General features: G+C 40.8%; 1 protein-coding gene across 3 annotated transcripts in view; it reads left to right on the top strand.

Annotated features, from left to right (window-relative positions):
- LOC132028306 (chondroitin sulfate proteoglycan 4-like) overlaps positions 1-7,068 on the top strand; it is a 61,875-nt gene extending 54,807 nt beyond the window's left edge. For all 3 annotated transcript variants that reach the window (XM_059417118.1, XM_059417119.1, XM_059417117.1), the window contains 2 exons: positions 2,090-2,273; positions 2,939-7,068. In XM_059417118.1, the coding sequence (XP_059273101.1) occupies positions 2,090-2,273; positions 2,939-4,986 (2,232 nt within the window). In that variant the 3' untranslated portion in view covers positions 4,987-7,068. The remainder of the gene's footprint in view (positions 1-2,089; positions 2,274-2,938) is intronic.
- Positions 7,069-15,606: the final 8,538 nt, after the last annotated feature.

The following is a 15,606-nucleotide window of genomic DNA, read 5'->3' as shown; positions in this document are numbered from 1 at the left end:
AAATTACCTTTGGGGAAACCAATTCTTCATGAGTGACCTTGCTTCTTGATGAGGAAATGTTGAGAAACAATACTTTCTTCTCCCCCCTTAAAATCCCCAAATGACAGCATTTTCTTGCCTTGCTCTTGAATAGGAAAGGAAAAAAAACTCATTAACAGTTTTTGGACACTCTGGAAACAGGAAGCTCATATTCTGTGGAAACTCACTAGGCCAAAAGCCTTTCTAGAACTCTGATTCCAGGTGCATCCATTGCACCAGTGTTGAGCCAGAACAATACACAACCAAGCTTCTGTTAATTAATACAGTATTTCCAAATACTGACTGATGAAATAAACTCAACTGCTCTGTGAATTTTATGATAACTTATCCTAGACCCTTCTGACGTGGACATAAACACCTTGAAAACAACCTACCTATAAGTTCAGATACTATAATAGAAGGCAGGTCAGAAAAAGATGTGACCTATAGGAAGGAAAGGGTGAGACATTTTAGTGACCTATAGGAAGGAAAGGGTGACACATTTTATCTCAAGCCTTCCCTTCTGTGGTTTGAGATTTAGAACTTGCAGTCACTGTTGTTAGGGGAAGACTACCCACAAGAGATCTGGACAATAAAACACTGGGTGGGGCCCTCTCCATCAGTTGAGCTAGACAAGACATTGATAGGCATTAGGCATCAGGGGCTTAGATTAAATCTTGAAAAATACCCTAAGTGAGGTGGGAAACTCTGAACATCAAGGAGAGTAAGAACTGCAATGGAATGAAATATATCATATATTAAAACTCATGTGTTTATAATAATCCCAAAACAAACAAAACAAAAACCAATGGGTATGTTTGCATATTGGAGCCACAGGACTCATTTTTCTAAAAATTGGTATAAAGGGAAAAAATCGAGTATTTATCCTGTCTTTCCTGCATATGCTGTACCTCAGTGTAGCCAAATAGCTGATGAGGGAAAGTTCTTCTTTATAGAAGAATTCCAGAAAAGAATGAAGAAGGAATGATTAAAAATATCAGTGCCTTGCCACTGCAAAAATAAGGGACTTAAGCATTCATATCAATGACTTTATAAAACTATCAGGTGATAAGGCTGGTGGGGAACTTTAAGATAGATAAATCAACCTGGCAACACTTGAATTCAACTATTAATACTAACATGTCCAAAAAGCAGTCTTGTAATGAGATGCAGAAGAAATATAAAGTACACCCTGTAAAACAGTCTTAACAAAAACTTAAGTCTTATTCTTACTACATTTCTAGATTTAACTACTAGCGTGTTGGAAATATAGGTGACAGAAGAACATGTTAAACAATACCATTGGGATGTAACCAGCAAAATCTAGAATATAGGAAACTGTGTAAGACAAATGACCCAAACTCTTTAACAAATTAATTATAAGAAAAAAAAATTAGAGAAGGTAAACCTATAGACTAAGAGACTCCTATGAAAAGCATCAAACAAATGTGTTGTGGGGACTTACTAAGGATCCTGACTCAAATGAACCAACTGTGTAAAATAAACAAACAAAAAACCATGTACTAGATCATCAGATATATTTGAACACTAGTTGAATATTTGATAATATTAAGTAACTGTTGATAATATTTAGATGTGATGATGGTATTGTGATTATGTTTTTAAAAGAGCCATCTTTGTCAATATTTACTACAACATTTACAGATAAAACAGTGTTTGGGGTTGGCTTCAAAATAAGCTACTGAGCACAATGTGGGTAGGAGTATTACATAAAATAGGATTGGTTCTGAGTTGATAGTTTTTAAAATTATCAGAGTGGCAAATGAAGGTTCATTATATGCTTTCTATAATATACAAACCATACCCTTAGATATCTCAAAAGCAATGTGTTTTCTTTCTCTGATAAACTATTTTTGCAACTGAACACTGAGTTTCACACCGACAAATAGGTTACCGTATTGTTAGTGTTCTTGTGTTTGCATAGATATGTGCCTAATTTGAGCATGAGAATAAACCCTGAAGAAAACTTGTATCTCCTTCAGTTGGGATATGTGTTAGTCCTCATATTATCCAGGAAGGCAGGGGCTGATTCTTCTTCCTGTCTGCACAGGTCAGTGAACGGCTGATATTATACCAGCATGTGGACCATGAGAACACCGGCTGGACTGCAGAAGACTCTTTCACATTCACAATGTCCTCCCCACCAGCAGCTCTAGGTCCTGAGGAGTTTCGTATTACTATTTCATATGAAATTACTGAGCCTGGTCGGCAGAGTCGTCTGCTTGCAAATACAGGTAAGGCCACTAAAAGATGTGGTCCGTGGCTTATCTGTAATTATTAAAGTAGGGACAATTTAGAAATAAATATTCTCCTTATGAATTGGAAATGGCATGATATCAACCTTTGAAATAAAATGTATACAGTTATAAAAATGGATTTCTTTATGTGTGCTCTTCCTCTGAGGCTTTTTTTACTCTCACAAGCTTTAATAGTTGTAGTTAGGGGGAAGATGGAAAAGTAGCTCTAAAGGATTTTATTTGTAACTCCAAATGGGGACTTTACCATGCCTACTATTGGAAACCATTTATAGAAAATGAAAATAACAATAGGGCAAGTTCCTGAAAGGAAAGGGGTATTGAAAGCTGCACCTGTTTCTACGGCAAGAGAAGGTCCAGTGGTAGATAAGTGAGAAAATTAACATTTTAAAAGTGGATCTCAAGATTTTAGAATTCTCTTGCCTGAAATACTGACCTAATAGTTAGGATATGTATACTTAAAATGCAATTTGTTATATGCATTGTTACCTTGAGTAACAGTGCTAATTCATGTTCTTGAGCAACACAGGGGTTTAGAATAATCCACTAGGATTGGGAAATTTGAGAGAGAAAGAGATTTTACAGGTGTCATCTGAAAGTTCTAGTGAAATGCCACTTTGTTCTTTATATTTGTATTTTCACAGGAGCTGCTGTCAAGGAGGGAGACAAAGTTCTCATTGATCAATCTAATTTAGATGCTTCCAACCTCTTGTTGAAACTGCCCAAATCTCAGAGATCTTATTATGAAATCTGGTTCCAGGTTACATCTCTTCCTCACCATGGAACCATTATGGTTGGAGAGAGGAATATTACCAAAGGAAAACCCAACTTCTCTCAGTATATAGTTAATAAATTTGGAATCCTATACCTTCACGATGACTCTGAATCTCTGGTTGATAATTTTACCTTTGCTGTTTGGCCAAAACAAAAGAGCAAGTCTACCACCAAACCAGAGGCCAACTTCCTTGAAGAGATGTTTAACATCACTATCTCCCCTGTTAATGACCAGGCACCAGAATTAAAGACAAAAGGGCTTCGGTTGAAGGTTCTGCAGGGGAATAGTTTGGTTGTGGGACCTGAAAACCTAAGAGTGGAAGATCTAGACAGTCCTCCAGAGGAGATCAGATATATGATCATCCGCAATCCTAATAATGGCATTTTAGCAATGGCTCACCATCCAGACATACCTGTTCACCATTTCACGCAAGCTGACATTGATAACTCTCAGGTATGGTTTATACAAGATGGAAGCCCATCTTCGGGTGTGTTTTACTTTAGTGTAACTGATGGCCAACACCGCCCACTTTATAAGCTCTTCCACCTGGATGTCATCCCCATTTCCATCACCCTTGTGAACCTCACAGACCTACTTCTCCCACAAGGCCAGACAACTGTCCCCATCACCAATACTCACTTATCAGCAATGACCAATGGGAAAAGCCCTCAAATCACTTACAAGATGACAAGTCCCCTCCAACATGGGCATCTGCTCATTGAAAACCAGGTGGTCATCAGCTTTGAGCAGGAAGACCTGCATTCAGGAAGACTCTGTTACCATATGACAGATCTCACGGCCTCAGAGGACCAGCTGTATTTCTCACTATTTACACCAGAAAGCAACCTGACGGGACAAATGCTGAACATCAAAGTGCAGCCTTTACTGCGGATTAGGTCAAACCTGACAATCGCCAACAGGGTGGTTTATCCGCTGAGAAGAAAGGACCTTGATGCCACTGAGCTTGCTAATAGGACTAACAGTGATCCCAGATTTGAAGTGACCAAACCCCCTGTCCATGGGAGACTTGTACGAAGAGTGGGCCGAGACACAGCAATGGAAAATGCTACTCTGTTCTCTCAGAGGGACATTGACCAAGGGTTGTTGATGCTTCATGCACATGCCAACCTAACAGACATCGATATGCTGAATGACTCCTTCACCTTCTTGCTCAGGGCAGACCACATACAGCCAGCAATAGGTCATCTCGCCTTCAGCATAGTGTCACCTGACCCCTTATGTTTGCAAACCTTTACCCCTGATGTTTCTTTATTAGTCACTGCCCATAACCTTGTGACTTCAGATCTCTCTCTGGGAAAGCCTATGGTTTCCCCAGGACCCACGGCAAAGACAGAAACTCTGGGGAAGCTGGCCCAGACCAGGCAGCAGGAAACAAATCCCTGGGGACAACACCGTGGTGAAGAGCCTACTCTGGATGGCAAGGCCTCTCCAACCAGGGTCATTTGGCCACTGGACACTACCAACACCAGTCCTGGAACACCCACCCAGCCCAGGGAGAGCAGTTATCCTTTGATGGTCATTGTACCCTTGGCTGTGGTGGTCTTCCTGCTGATAGTAACTGCAGTGGCCTTGTGTGTCTGGCTGCTGGGCCAGAAGGTAGAAAAGACAAAACCTCTTATCAAGCCCCACACTAATCTGGAACCTACAACCCCAAGTCCTAGGCCAGAAAGGAGCAGAACCGTTCCCACTGTCACAGTGACACCCCTTCTAAAAAGCTCCAGCAATCCCCCGGTCAGTCTTTTCAGGGACCCACAAAGTGAGCAAATGGTTTCTCCAGCCACTGAGCCAGTGGAGAAATGTGCTCCTTGGGAGACATGGATGAATCTGGATCCCGATATGGTCAAGCTCTGCCGACAAACCAACCCAACCCTGAAGCACAACCAGTATTGGGTGTAGACTGAGGGCTTTTGTTCCTGACTGACCACCTACTGTACTAGGATAGGGACTGGGATACAAGGCCAAAGAAATGTTAGATGGACCACCTGAGGAAAACCCAGCCCTGCCAGTCACTCAGTGCTCAGTTATGGCCCCCCGTGGTGAGATGGGAGCAAATGTTTATTGTAACTCATACAACACTCCTCTGATGTGCTCTCCACAATGAGCTTTGTCTGCCTTCTTGGGGACCTGACCCTGAGTATAAGATTTTGCCAATATTCAAATCCTTTATCAAGGTGCTACCAAACATGCTGGTCCAACTGGGATCAGCAGTATTAACTTGGGTGCTAAAGTTAATGGAGGAAGCCTTTGGATATTTTTCACTAAGGATTCATTCTAAGTGAGTCAGCAAGGAAATTCAGGAACTGTTTCAGCAAGCAGAAGAGGTGATTTATCAAATCAGCGAGTTCATTCCTAGTGTATTTCTGTGATGTCTTTTCCTCCTTGGGGTCTCGAGGTTTGACTTCCTAGGACAGGAAATGCCTTGGTGCTCCAGATAGTAGAATAGTCTGACGCCCCTTTGAAGGTATTCACTGAGCATACTGTATTCTATCAAGAGGCTTTATCTATTCTAATTTGTAAAACCAAACCTGTGGTACAAATATGATTTGAAGCCCCAAGAAATAGAAAAGTCTGTTAAATATTTTGTGATGCCTCAATTTGGCTTAACTTTACAATGAATCGAAGTAATAGCAAATTTGTATTTGACTTGTCTGGTTGAGCCTACGATTGGCAGATTCAGGCTTCAGTTTCTATAATTGTAAAATGAAGATATGAGTACTTGTTTTAGTTAAGAATGCTTTGGGTCACAAATCACAAGACATTAGCTATGAGTGGCTTGGATTGGGGATTGGCAAACTTTATCTGTGCAGGGCCCCGTCGTCAACATTTTAGACTTTGTGGGCCCCATATCGCTGTTTATTTTTAACAACCTTTGTTTCTTAACAACCTTTTAAAAATGTAAAAACTATTCTTAGTTCCACAAATTATAGTTTGCCAGCTATTGCTTTGGCTAAGCAAAAAAAGTGTTGAATTATTTCAACTAACAAGCAGCCTACAGTGGACATTCCAAGGCTGGTTCAGTGGTTCAAAGATATCATCAAGGACTGAAGTTCTTTTGTTCTTTCTGCTTTACCTTCCTCAAGCTGTTGGCATTTAATTTTTTTTCTTTCTTTCTTCTTCTTTTTTTTTTTTTTTCCCCTTAGTTCCTCGTGATTGTGAGGGGCTGCTCATGTTCCAAGCAGTACATTCACATTCAAAGACAGACATTCTAGTGGGGAAAAAAAAACAGATATGGCAAAAAGACCTTTTTTTTTTTTTTTAGAGAGGAACTTATTTATAATTACTATTATTTTTAATCTTACAAAAGGAGGACTTCTCAAACATTTTCCCCCTTTTATGTCTCAGACCAGAACTGAGAAATGGGCAAAAGGAAATGGAATTCTCATGACTCATCTCTCCAGGGGCGGGAGAAGATTCTTCCACATCAGATTTCAGTGGATGAGTCCACCATGTAATCAGGGGAGGCTAAGCAGTGGATAAGATCTACTAAAATACTCCTCAAATATGAAACACTTGGGAAATAAGAACTTTGACCTTTCAGAGGGGTGTCTACTTTAATATCTCCTTTTCATATTTTAATGATTGTCTTAAAGCCAGTGGCTAGTGTTTCTAGGGTGGAAGGAAGCATTGCCCCGGAAGGGGGGCAGTTGGCAAGTCTGGAGACATTTTTCGTTCTCACAACAGGTGCTACTCGGTATAAAACAAGGGTCCTGCCAAAATCCAACACTACACAGAACAGCCCCAACAAAGAATTTTCTGGTCCAAAACTTAGACAAATCCCCAGGTTGAGAAACCCTGGTTAATGCCACAGTGAAGGGTCTTCTTGTCTACCCAGTGAAAGATTAATAAACTCATTACCAACTCTAAGCAGCAACTATGTCCTAAAAACAGAATAAAAGAGTGAAAATTCCATTATGTGGTTGAAACTGTAATTGGCAAATGTTTTTAAAAGAGGTTGTATTAAAAACCAAAAAAAACTTGCAGGCAGCCTCATTTCTTTATATTCCTTGACAAAGGAACAGATTTTACCTTGTATTAACAGGTGGGACACATCAGGAGGAAATAAAAAAAGTGAGGCAGTATATTTACAAAGGTAAAGATGAGGTCAAAGTGTCCCCAGATGTCTAACGCTTCTGATGTGTTCCATGTGCACGAGAATTTTTCTCATCCTTTCCCTCTTCTGCTTCTCTAGGTTGCTTTTCTGTCCCAACCCAATTTTAACTGATCTTTGTGGAAACGGACTTCATAATCTACAGAATAAAAGGAAGCATACCGTATTTAGGCCTAGAAATAACTACCCATGTCTTAGAGCCCTGGATCAAATGCTATGGACAGCTGGTACTAAAGAAAACTTCTCCACTCTTCTTCCTAAAGTGATTCTCCCCTACCTTTCTGCATTCCTGAATTATATGTCACCCCTTTCAAGTGTTTTTGTATTTAATCCTTTTAGAAAGGAGGAGGACCGAGAGCCTTAACCCAAAGTTGGTGTGATCACGATGCAACTCAGAATTATTCTCAAGCTTTTCTAGGCAGCCAGGCACTCAGAAGGAACAGAACAGCAGTGTGTGCATGAGCCCGCGCACAGAAAATGAAAGCTGAGGGACAGCTTTGCGTCCAGTTAGTGGGTTTTGTGTTCTCTCTTGGCTGGGCAAGGAGAATGCCTGTTCTTTGAGGAAGAGCCAGATAGAGTTGGCTCTATGACCACATTGGCCTCTTGCTTGATTCGACCAAAAGATCTGTGAAGTTAGGTTTACCAACCTGGCCAAAAATTCTGATTTCCCATCCTCTTTTCCTGATAACTCTGCAACTTCAAACAAATAAAATTAGTATCCATATTGGAACGAAACAGACACCGGTGCTTTGAAATGATATTGCACATTGTTTGTGAGTGTGCCTGCTAGAGCAAGAATATCAGCGAGAGGTCCAGATGTCAAGACTCAGTAATTAATAGAGCTTGGAAAGTTTTCTTCCAGAGCATCTAGAATATTCTTCTGATTTACAGATGGATTCAATTAAAAAAAAATGCCTACCATTTGGTGCTGGCTCAAATAAAAAAATGAAATAAAAAGTTTTGGCAAATGCTTGTTTAGTGTTGAAAATTAAAGTGTTGGGAATGGAAAATCAGTTTTAAATGGTTTCTCCCATACACAGAGCTACAACTGCCTAGTCTTTGTCACAATTAATTCACTGCCTCTTAACAAATCACTGGAGATTTAATAAATGAATGTCAAAGGTTAATATCAGAAGAATGGCTGATTTTTGTTAAAAGAAGGTATGCTTTGCGGTGGGCTGGGAGTCAACATCTAACATTTTTCCATATCTGGAGGCATTGACCAATTCTAATCTTTCAGGGACCCTGGTCCACCACCTTCATGCTCTTCCTTGGAGTCCTGCATTAATTAGATGCTGTGGGACAGGTGCTACCTTTACTCACTGGTTTTTCAGATTTCCAGGACTGTAGTAGAAACATTTGGAGGGTGGATGGTACATATCAGATGACATTTCCTGAATTTGACAGTGGGACTGTGCTAATACTTCCTACATCTTTCAGAAGCATTGTAATGAGTTTGAGCATGGCCATGTGTAGGGAGAGATGTAGGGTTGAAAGTAGGCATAGAGCTCTCTGTGGGGCATGCTCAGTGATGGAGCCTTTGGCTAGGGCGCTCCAGTAACACCACTGACTGCTTGACAGATACCTGAGAGAGGCTGCCTTCTCATGATTGGACATTTATTAGGCACCTAGGGTATATGAAACTAAATATCAGATACTGCTTCTAGATATTACAGATGCAAGATGTCCTGAGAGGACCTTTCTGGTTTGTTTCCTCTAGTAGGTTCTTCCAGAGTCACACACGGAGTGCCAAGAGAGGAAGGTATGGAAAAAGAAGGACAAAGAGAAATAGAGGTTAAGAAAGGGCTTCGTGTTTTCACTTGAAGTGCTTTTAAGCTAGTATGCCCATCCAGTGGTACAGTGAGAATGGGGGAGTTCACTGGACCGGTAAAGTCCCCGTCAGCCCAATCTTGCACCAGCGGTCCCTCAAAGTGCCCCAGCAGGCCTAGAGACACTATTTGCATCTATTTTAATCCTGGCTCTCTACTTCCAAGCAGTGTGACTTTGAGTAACTTATTCAACCTCTCTGAATTTTAGTTTCCTCAGCCAAAAATTGGGGATAATATTAGCACCTATCTTTTGGGGCTTTGCTAGGATTTAGTGATGTTAATGTCATCATCATCATCGATCATAATCATCTTTGTATAACATTCTCAGTACACCAGGCACCATACTAACTGCCACAGAAACATTTTCTTATGTACAGTTTCAGTGCATTTTAAAAGAAGTAATGCAGGGCACCTGGGTGGCACGATCTGTTAGGCCTTGGACTCTTGGTCTCCACTCAGGTCATGATCTCACGGTCATAAGTCAAGCCTTGCATCGGGCTCTGTGCTCAGCATGGAGTCTGCTCATCCCTCTTCCTCTGCCCTTCCTGCTCATGCTCTGTATCAAATAAATAAATAGATCTTTAGGAAATAAAAATTAAAGCACCGATGTACTCAATCATTTAAAGAAACCAGAGGGCTCGCATTCTACCCAAAGCAGCACGTTACCGATAGTGGAACTTTGGTGGGTAAGTGGAAGATAGGGGATGTGTTCTTAAGATGAGGAGCTGCCCCAGCGCTCGTGTCCCACTGGGCAGGCAGTGCTTTCCCCTTCCTCAGTGGACAGAGCGTTGGCCAGAAACTGGATGAAAGAAAGAGCACACCAGGAACATTCCTAAGGTCCAGGCTGGAGCTCATGGGTCTTGACGGTTCTCTTGTCTTGTGGGGGATGGGAGGTGCTGAACTGTTGGTGAAAAACCCTGGTTTGTTCCCCTCCTGTCCCAACACGATCAAATCCCTACCTCCACCAGGTCTTTGATTTTAAACCCGGACCCCTTCTCCCACCTCCCATCCCATTATTCTCAGGCATTCACAGGCTAGTAATTTTCTTCTGAAGTCCAGCATTGGCCAAGGACTGCCACTTAAAGAAAATAATATCATACCTTGCCGAAATAAAAAATGCTATTTGCCATCACCATAATTTCATTTCTTAAGTAAGGACAAAAATCTTATAATAAAGAACTTTATGGAAAACTACTAAGCAGCTTTATGAAAACTTCTCTGCTTTGCCCAGATCTGACTGTGGCCTGGAAAAACCTCAGCACACCCCAGCGGAGTCAGCAACCCCCATGGAGGCCGAGCTTACAGTTGTGTGGCCAGAGCTGAGGGAGAGACAGAGACACGGAAGAGGAAAGTCAGTTCCTCAGCGGGGGTGTTCCTTAGGAAGATGCACACAGGCCATCCCCTGGGTGTGTGTGTGTGTGTGTGTGTGTGTGCGCACGCACGCATGGCAGGGTGCGGGGGAGGCGTGGGGATGAGAGGTAAGTTGCTGTTTAAGAGTCCAGAACAAGGCCAGCTTCAGGGGCATAGGCAACCAGTGAAGCCACACGGGGCTCAAGAGGGCTCTGAGCTTGGCTTATGCTCTCCTGTAGCCATCTTGAAATTCCAGTAATTTTTGAACAAAGCGCCCACGGTTTCACGCCTCACTGGGCCCTGCTAATCCTGAGACCTCACAGAGCCTAGCGGATGATTGCATCAGACACCTCTCAAGTCTCAAGCATCGCTTCAGATTCTCTCCGCTTGGCTTCTTCCTCCAGCTCTGCCAATTCCAGGCATCTTTAGGGCTCTGGGTGAAGGCGCGGTGTTCCCAGGCCCCTCTGTCTCCACAGCACACCTGTGGGAACCTGGGCTGGCACAACCCAGAAGTGGGAGGTTAACTCCCCACAGGACAGCCTTTACCCAGTGGTGAAGAGGAGCTGGGGATTAAATATGTCTTCTTATCAGCTCAGGAGTGAACTCTTCTAAGATGCATTCCGTGGGGCTTCTCAGAATGTCCCACAGGTGGAAGACAAATCATAAGGGTGTTGGGCCCTCTTCCTGCCCCGAGTATTAGCCCTGCCCTCACTCCTGCTCCCGCTCACAGAGGATCCTTTGCTGTTAAGGAAACCCAGGCTAGGACACAAGGCTAAGATACAGTTCTCCTTGTGTCGTGTGCCCTGGGACCATGGACCCTGTGGCTGGGGGTCCGCTGCCTCACGGTTCTCGCGGGACCGTTAGGAACAGTTAGTTCTGGGTTATCATCTTGAGGGCCTGCACCCTGAGGGACCCCTCAACTCACACAGCCCAGGCCAGTGGGACAGTGCTGTCGGCCTGCCGCTGGGAGCCCGCAGGTCTTGTAGTAGCCACAGACCCTAACCCCAGGCTCTGTTTTGAAATCAGCCAAATTCAGTCAGAGCTTTACCAAACCACCATCTAGTTAAAAATCTAACTTTTCATTGCAGTGTCTCTGCTGGTTGTGCTGGGTTTGAGAAACAATAACTTATTCACTGCAACTTGTAGCAAGACCAGGATTTATTGCATTTTGTATTATTTTACAAACATTCTTCTGCATTTCGTTTCAGCACTGCTCATGGTTTCTCAAGGTAAAGACTGTCTCAGCATTTGTTTTAATAATAGCTTTACTGAAATATTATTTACATACCAAATAATCCATTCAAGGTATACAATTCGATAGTTTGTAGTATTTTCATGGAGCTATGCAATCATGTACTTGGCCATTTGTAGAACTACTTTAAAGAAATGCCTGGATGGCTCAGTCAGTTAAGTGTCTACCTTTGGCTCAGGTCATGATTGGGATCAAGTCCCGCATTGAGATCCCTGCTCAGCAGGGAATCTGCTTCTCCTCTGCCTCTGCCCCCTGCCTTGTTCATGCGCATGCTCTCTTTCTCTGATAAATGAATAAATAAATACATAAAATCTTTTTTTTAAAAAGTCTACTGAGATCCTTTGTCCATTTAAAAAAGTTGGATTATTTGTTCTTATTCTCTTGAATTTTAAGAGTTATTTACATATCATGGATAGTAATCCTTATCAGATATATGATACTCAAAAATTTTCTCCAATTTTGTGGGTTGTCATTTTATTTTTTTGATGATGTCCTGTAAAACACAGAGGATTTTAATTGTGATGTCAAATTTATCTATTTTTTTCTTGTTCTTATATTTTTGGTCTTGTATCTAAGAAACCATCTCCTAATCCAAACTGATAAAAATGTAGGTCTCTTTTTTTTTTAAGACTTTATACTTTTAGGTCTTAAAATTATGTCTTTGATTCATTTTGAGTTAATTTTAATATATGGTGATTATGGTATGAAGTAGAGGTCAAGCTTTGCATGTGGATAATTAGTCCCAACACTGCTTATTGAAAGGTCTGTTCTTTCTCCCATTTAATTATCTTTGCTCCCATGTCAAAAATGAGTTGACCGTGAGAGATTATTTCTATACTCTCAGTTCTATTCCATTATCGATAACATCTATATTAAATGTTATATATGTGATATATATGTCTATATCCTATATGACATATATATAACATATAAAATATACATGTTCATACCACTACCACTTTGTTTGATTACTGTAACTTCACAGTAACTTTTGAAATTAGAAAGTGAGTTCTCCAACTTTGTTCTTTTTCAAGATAGCTTTGGCTGTTCTGGGCTCCTTTAATTTCCATATGAACTTTAGAATCAGCTTGTTAGTTTCTTCAAGGAAGGCAAGAAAGATTTTGATAGAGATTGCATTGAATCTGTAGATAAATTTAGAGACTACTGTATCTTTTTAAAAAGTTATTTATTTACTTACTTGTTTTAATTCCAGTAGAGTTAATATACAGTATTACATTAGTTTTAGGTGTACCATACAGTGATTCAACAATTCTATACATTACTCAGTGCCCATCATGGTAAGTGTACTCTTTAATCCACATCACCTATTTTACCCATCCCCCTACCCACCATCCCTCTGTCAACAACCAGTGTGTCTCTGTATATAAGAGTCTATTTTTGGGGGTGCCTGGGTGGCTCAGTAGTTTAAAGCCTCTGCCTTTGGCTCAGGTCATGGTCCCAGGGACCTGGGATCGAGCCCCACATAGGGCTCTCTGCTCAGTGGGGAGCCTGCTTCCTCCTCTCTCTCTGCCTGCCTCTCTGCCTACTTGTGATCTCTGTCAGTCAAATAAATAAATAAAATCTTTAAAAAAAAAAAAAAGAAGAGTCTATTTTTTGGTTTGTCTCTTTTTTCCTTTGTTCATTTGTCTTCTTTCTTAAATTCGACTTATGGGTGAAACCACTTAGCATTATACCCTCTAGATCCATCCATGAAGCTGCAAATGATGAGATTTTATTCTTCTTTTATGGCTGAGTGATTGAGTCTTCTGATCCATTAATATGGGACGTCTTTCCATTTATTTAGGTCTTTTTTTTAATTTTTATTTTTTCCCTAATTATGTTTTGTGGCTTTCAATGTACAAGTCTTACACTTCTTTGGTTAAATTTGTTTCTAAATATTTTATTGTTTGTGATGCTATTGTAAATTGAATTATATTCTTAATTTAATTTTTGTTTTGTTTATTGCTAGTGTACTGAAATACAACTGATCTTTGGATATTGATTTTATAACCCGAAAGTCTGTTGTAGTATTTTTACTTTAATTGTTTCTTAGTGGATTCCTTAGGATTTTCTATATAAAGATTATTTCATTTGCAAGTGAAGATAGTTTTATTTCCTTTCTAAACTAGGTGCTTTTTATTTAATTTTCTTTCCTAATTACCCTTTGTAGGATCTCCAGTACAATGTTGAATAGGAGTGGTGAGAGTAGACCTCCTTGTCTTGTTCTTGATCTTAGGGAGAAAGTTTCTCTCTCTTGTTGGTAGATATATTGCTAACTGTAGGGTTTTTGTAGATACTTATTATCAGGCTGAGGAAGTTCCCTTCCACTCCTCGTTTGTTGAGTGTTTTTATCAGGAAGGAATGTTGAGTTTTGTCACATTTTTTTCCTGAATCTATTGAGATGATCATGTGGTTTTGTCCTTTATTCTACTGTCAGGATATATTACCTTAATTGATTTTTTAAAAAGATATTTAACTAACCAATCCCACTTGGTTGTGATGTATAATCTTTTTTGTATATTGCTGCCTTCAGTTTGCTAGTATTTTTTTTTTTAAGATTTTATTTATTTATTTGACAGATAGAGATCACAAGCAGGCAGGGCAGCAGGCAGAGAGAGAGAGGGAAGCAGGCTCCCCACCAAGCAGAGATCCCGATGCAGGGCTCGATCCCAGGACCCCGGGTCCATGACCCGAGCCGAAGGCAGAGGCTTTAACCCACTGAGCCACCCAGGCACCCCAGTTTGCTAGTATTTTTTGAAGATTTTTGCATTCTGTTAGTACTCTTGCTATAAGCTTCTCACTTCAGGGGCATGAGCTCAAACAGAAGAATTTATATTGAATGGAAATCAAACAAGTTTTATCTAGAAAGGTTGGTTTTACTGTGGAATAGAAATAGAATGAATTTAGGCATTTAAAATGTTTGAATCTGAAGAAAAAGAAAAAAGAAAAAGAAAAAAATCTGAATTTGAAGGAAATCTGAATCTGAAGAAAAAGCAGAAAAATTTTGTTTTGGTGTAGTGCACAGATCACATTTGAAAAGATAACTGGCATTTGAGTAGGCCTCTACGATAAGAGAATCCACCAGAAATACACTGGAGAAGTTGACCATATATTGTTCTACCATAGGTGGCTGTGTCTGCTGCTGTCCCTAACCCAGCACACCCCCAGATGATTGTTGAAATTCAGGTTGTTCTAGCAAGTGGGAATATACAAGAGGGATCATACAAGTTTTTTGGGTTTTGGTTTTGCTTTGAAGATGGATATCCAAGCATCACAAGATGTTAAAAGGGAAGATTCATCTAAAACACCAAGTGAAGAGATGCCACAGCTGAAAGCAAAAGGCTTACCACGCTGAAATATTTTCAAAAGAAATGACAAGAAAGAGGCTAGATAACTCAAACTCCTCCTTTGTATTTTGGGTGGAAAAGAGTTAGGAATTGGAAACAGGTAGAGAAGAATTTTAGAGCTTTTTTTTTTTTTTTTTCCTGGCCATTAGTCTTACCTTTCTTCTACCCTCAGGAAAAGGGTGCCAAGTGTCTGAACTTCCAACGTAAGCTTAGGAAAAAGGGCTTCGAGAGACCTACATTGAGCTTAATATATGTTCCCTGCATCTGAGGAGAACAGAATTGTCTAAAGTATGTGAGAGAGACTACCGGTTGCTTTTATGGTGGTACAATGGAGACGTGCCCATGAGAGGATAGAGGTCAGGCCTTCCAGAGTCTGTCAGGTCAATGGGTAAATACATGAGTGTTTCTTGGGGACTAGCAGTGGGTCCAGAGAGCAAGCTGGCATGGGGTTATCTTAGGTCCTATGCAAGAGGGTGGCCTAGAAACATAAGATTTGAGTAGAGAGAAGCTGAGGAACTCCTAGATTTCTAGAAAATAAAGGGAAAAGGAAGTGACCAGCCAGAGAAGATTTGCATTTGCCCTGCCAAGGAGTTGCAGATAAGAGATCTCCAAAAATCTCTGAAGAACCAC

The sequence above is a fragment of the Mustela nigripes genome, chromosome 12 (genome assembly GCF_022355385.1).
Source record: "Mustela nigripes isolate SB6536 chromosome 12, MUSNIG.SB6536, whole genome shotgun sequence".
Lineage (NCBI taxonomy): Eukaryota > Metazoa > Chordata > Mammalia > Carnivora > Mustelidae > Mustela > Mustela nigripes.
The sequence above is the reverse complement of the archived record's forward strand: the minus strand, read 5'-3'. Positions and strand labels throughout refer to the sequence as shown.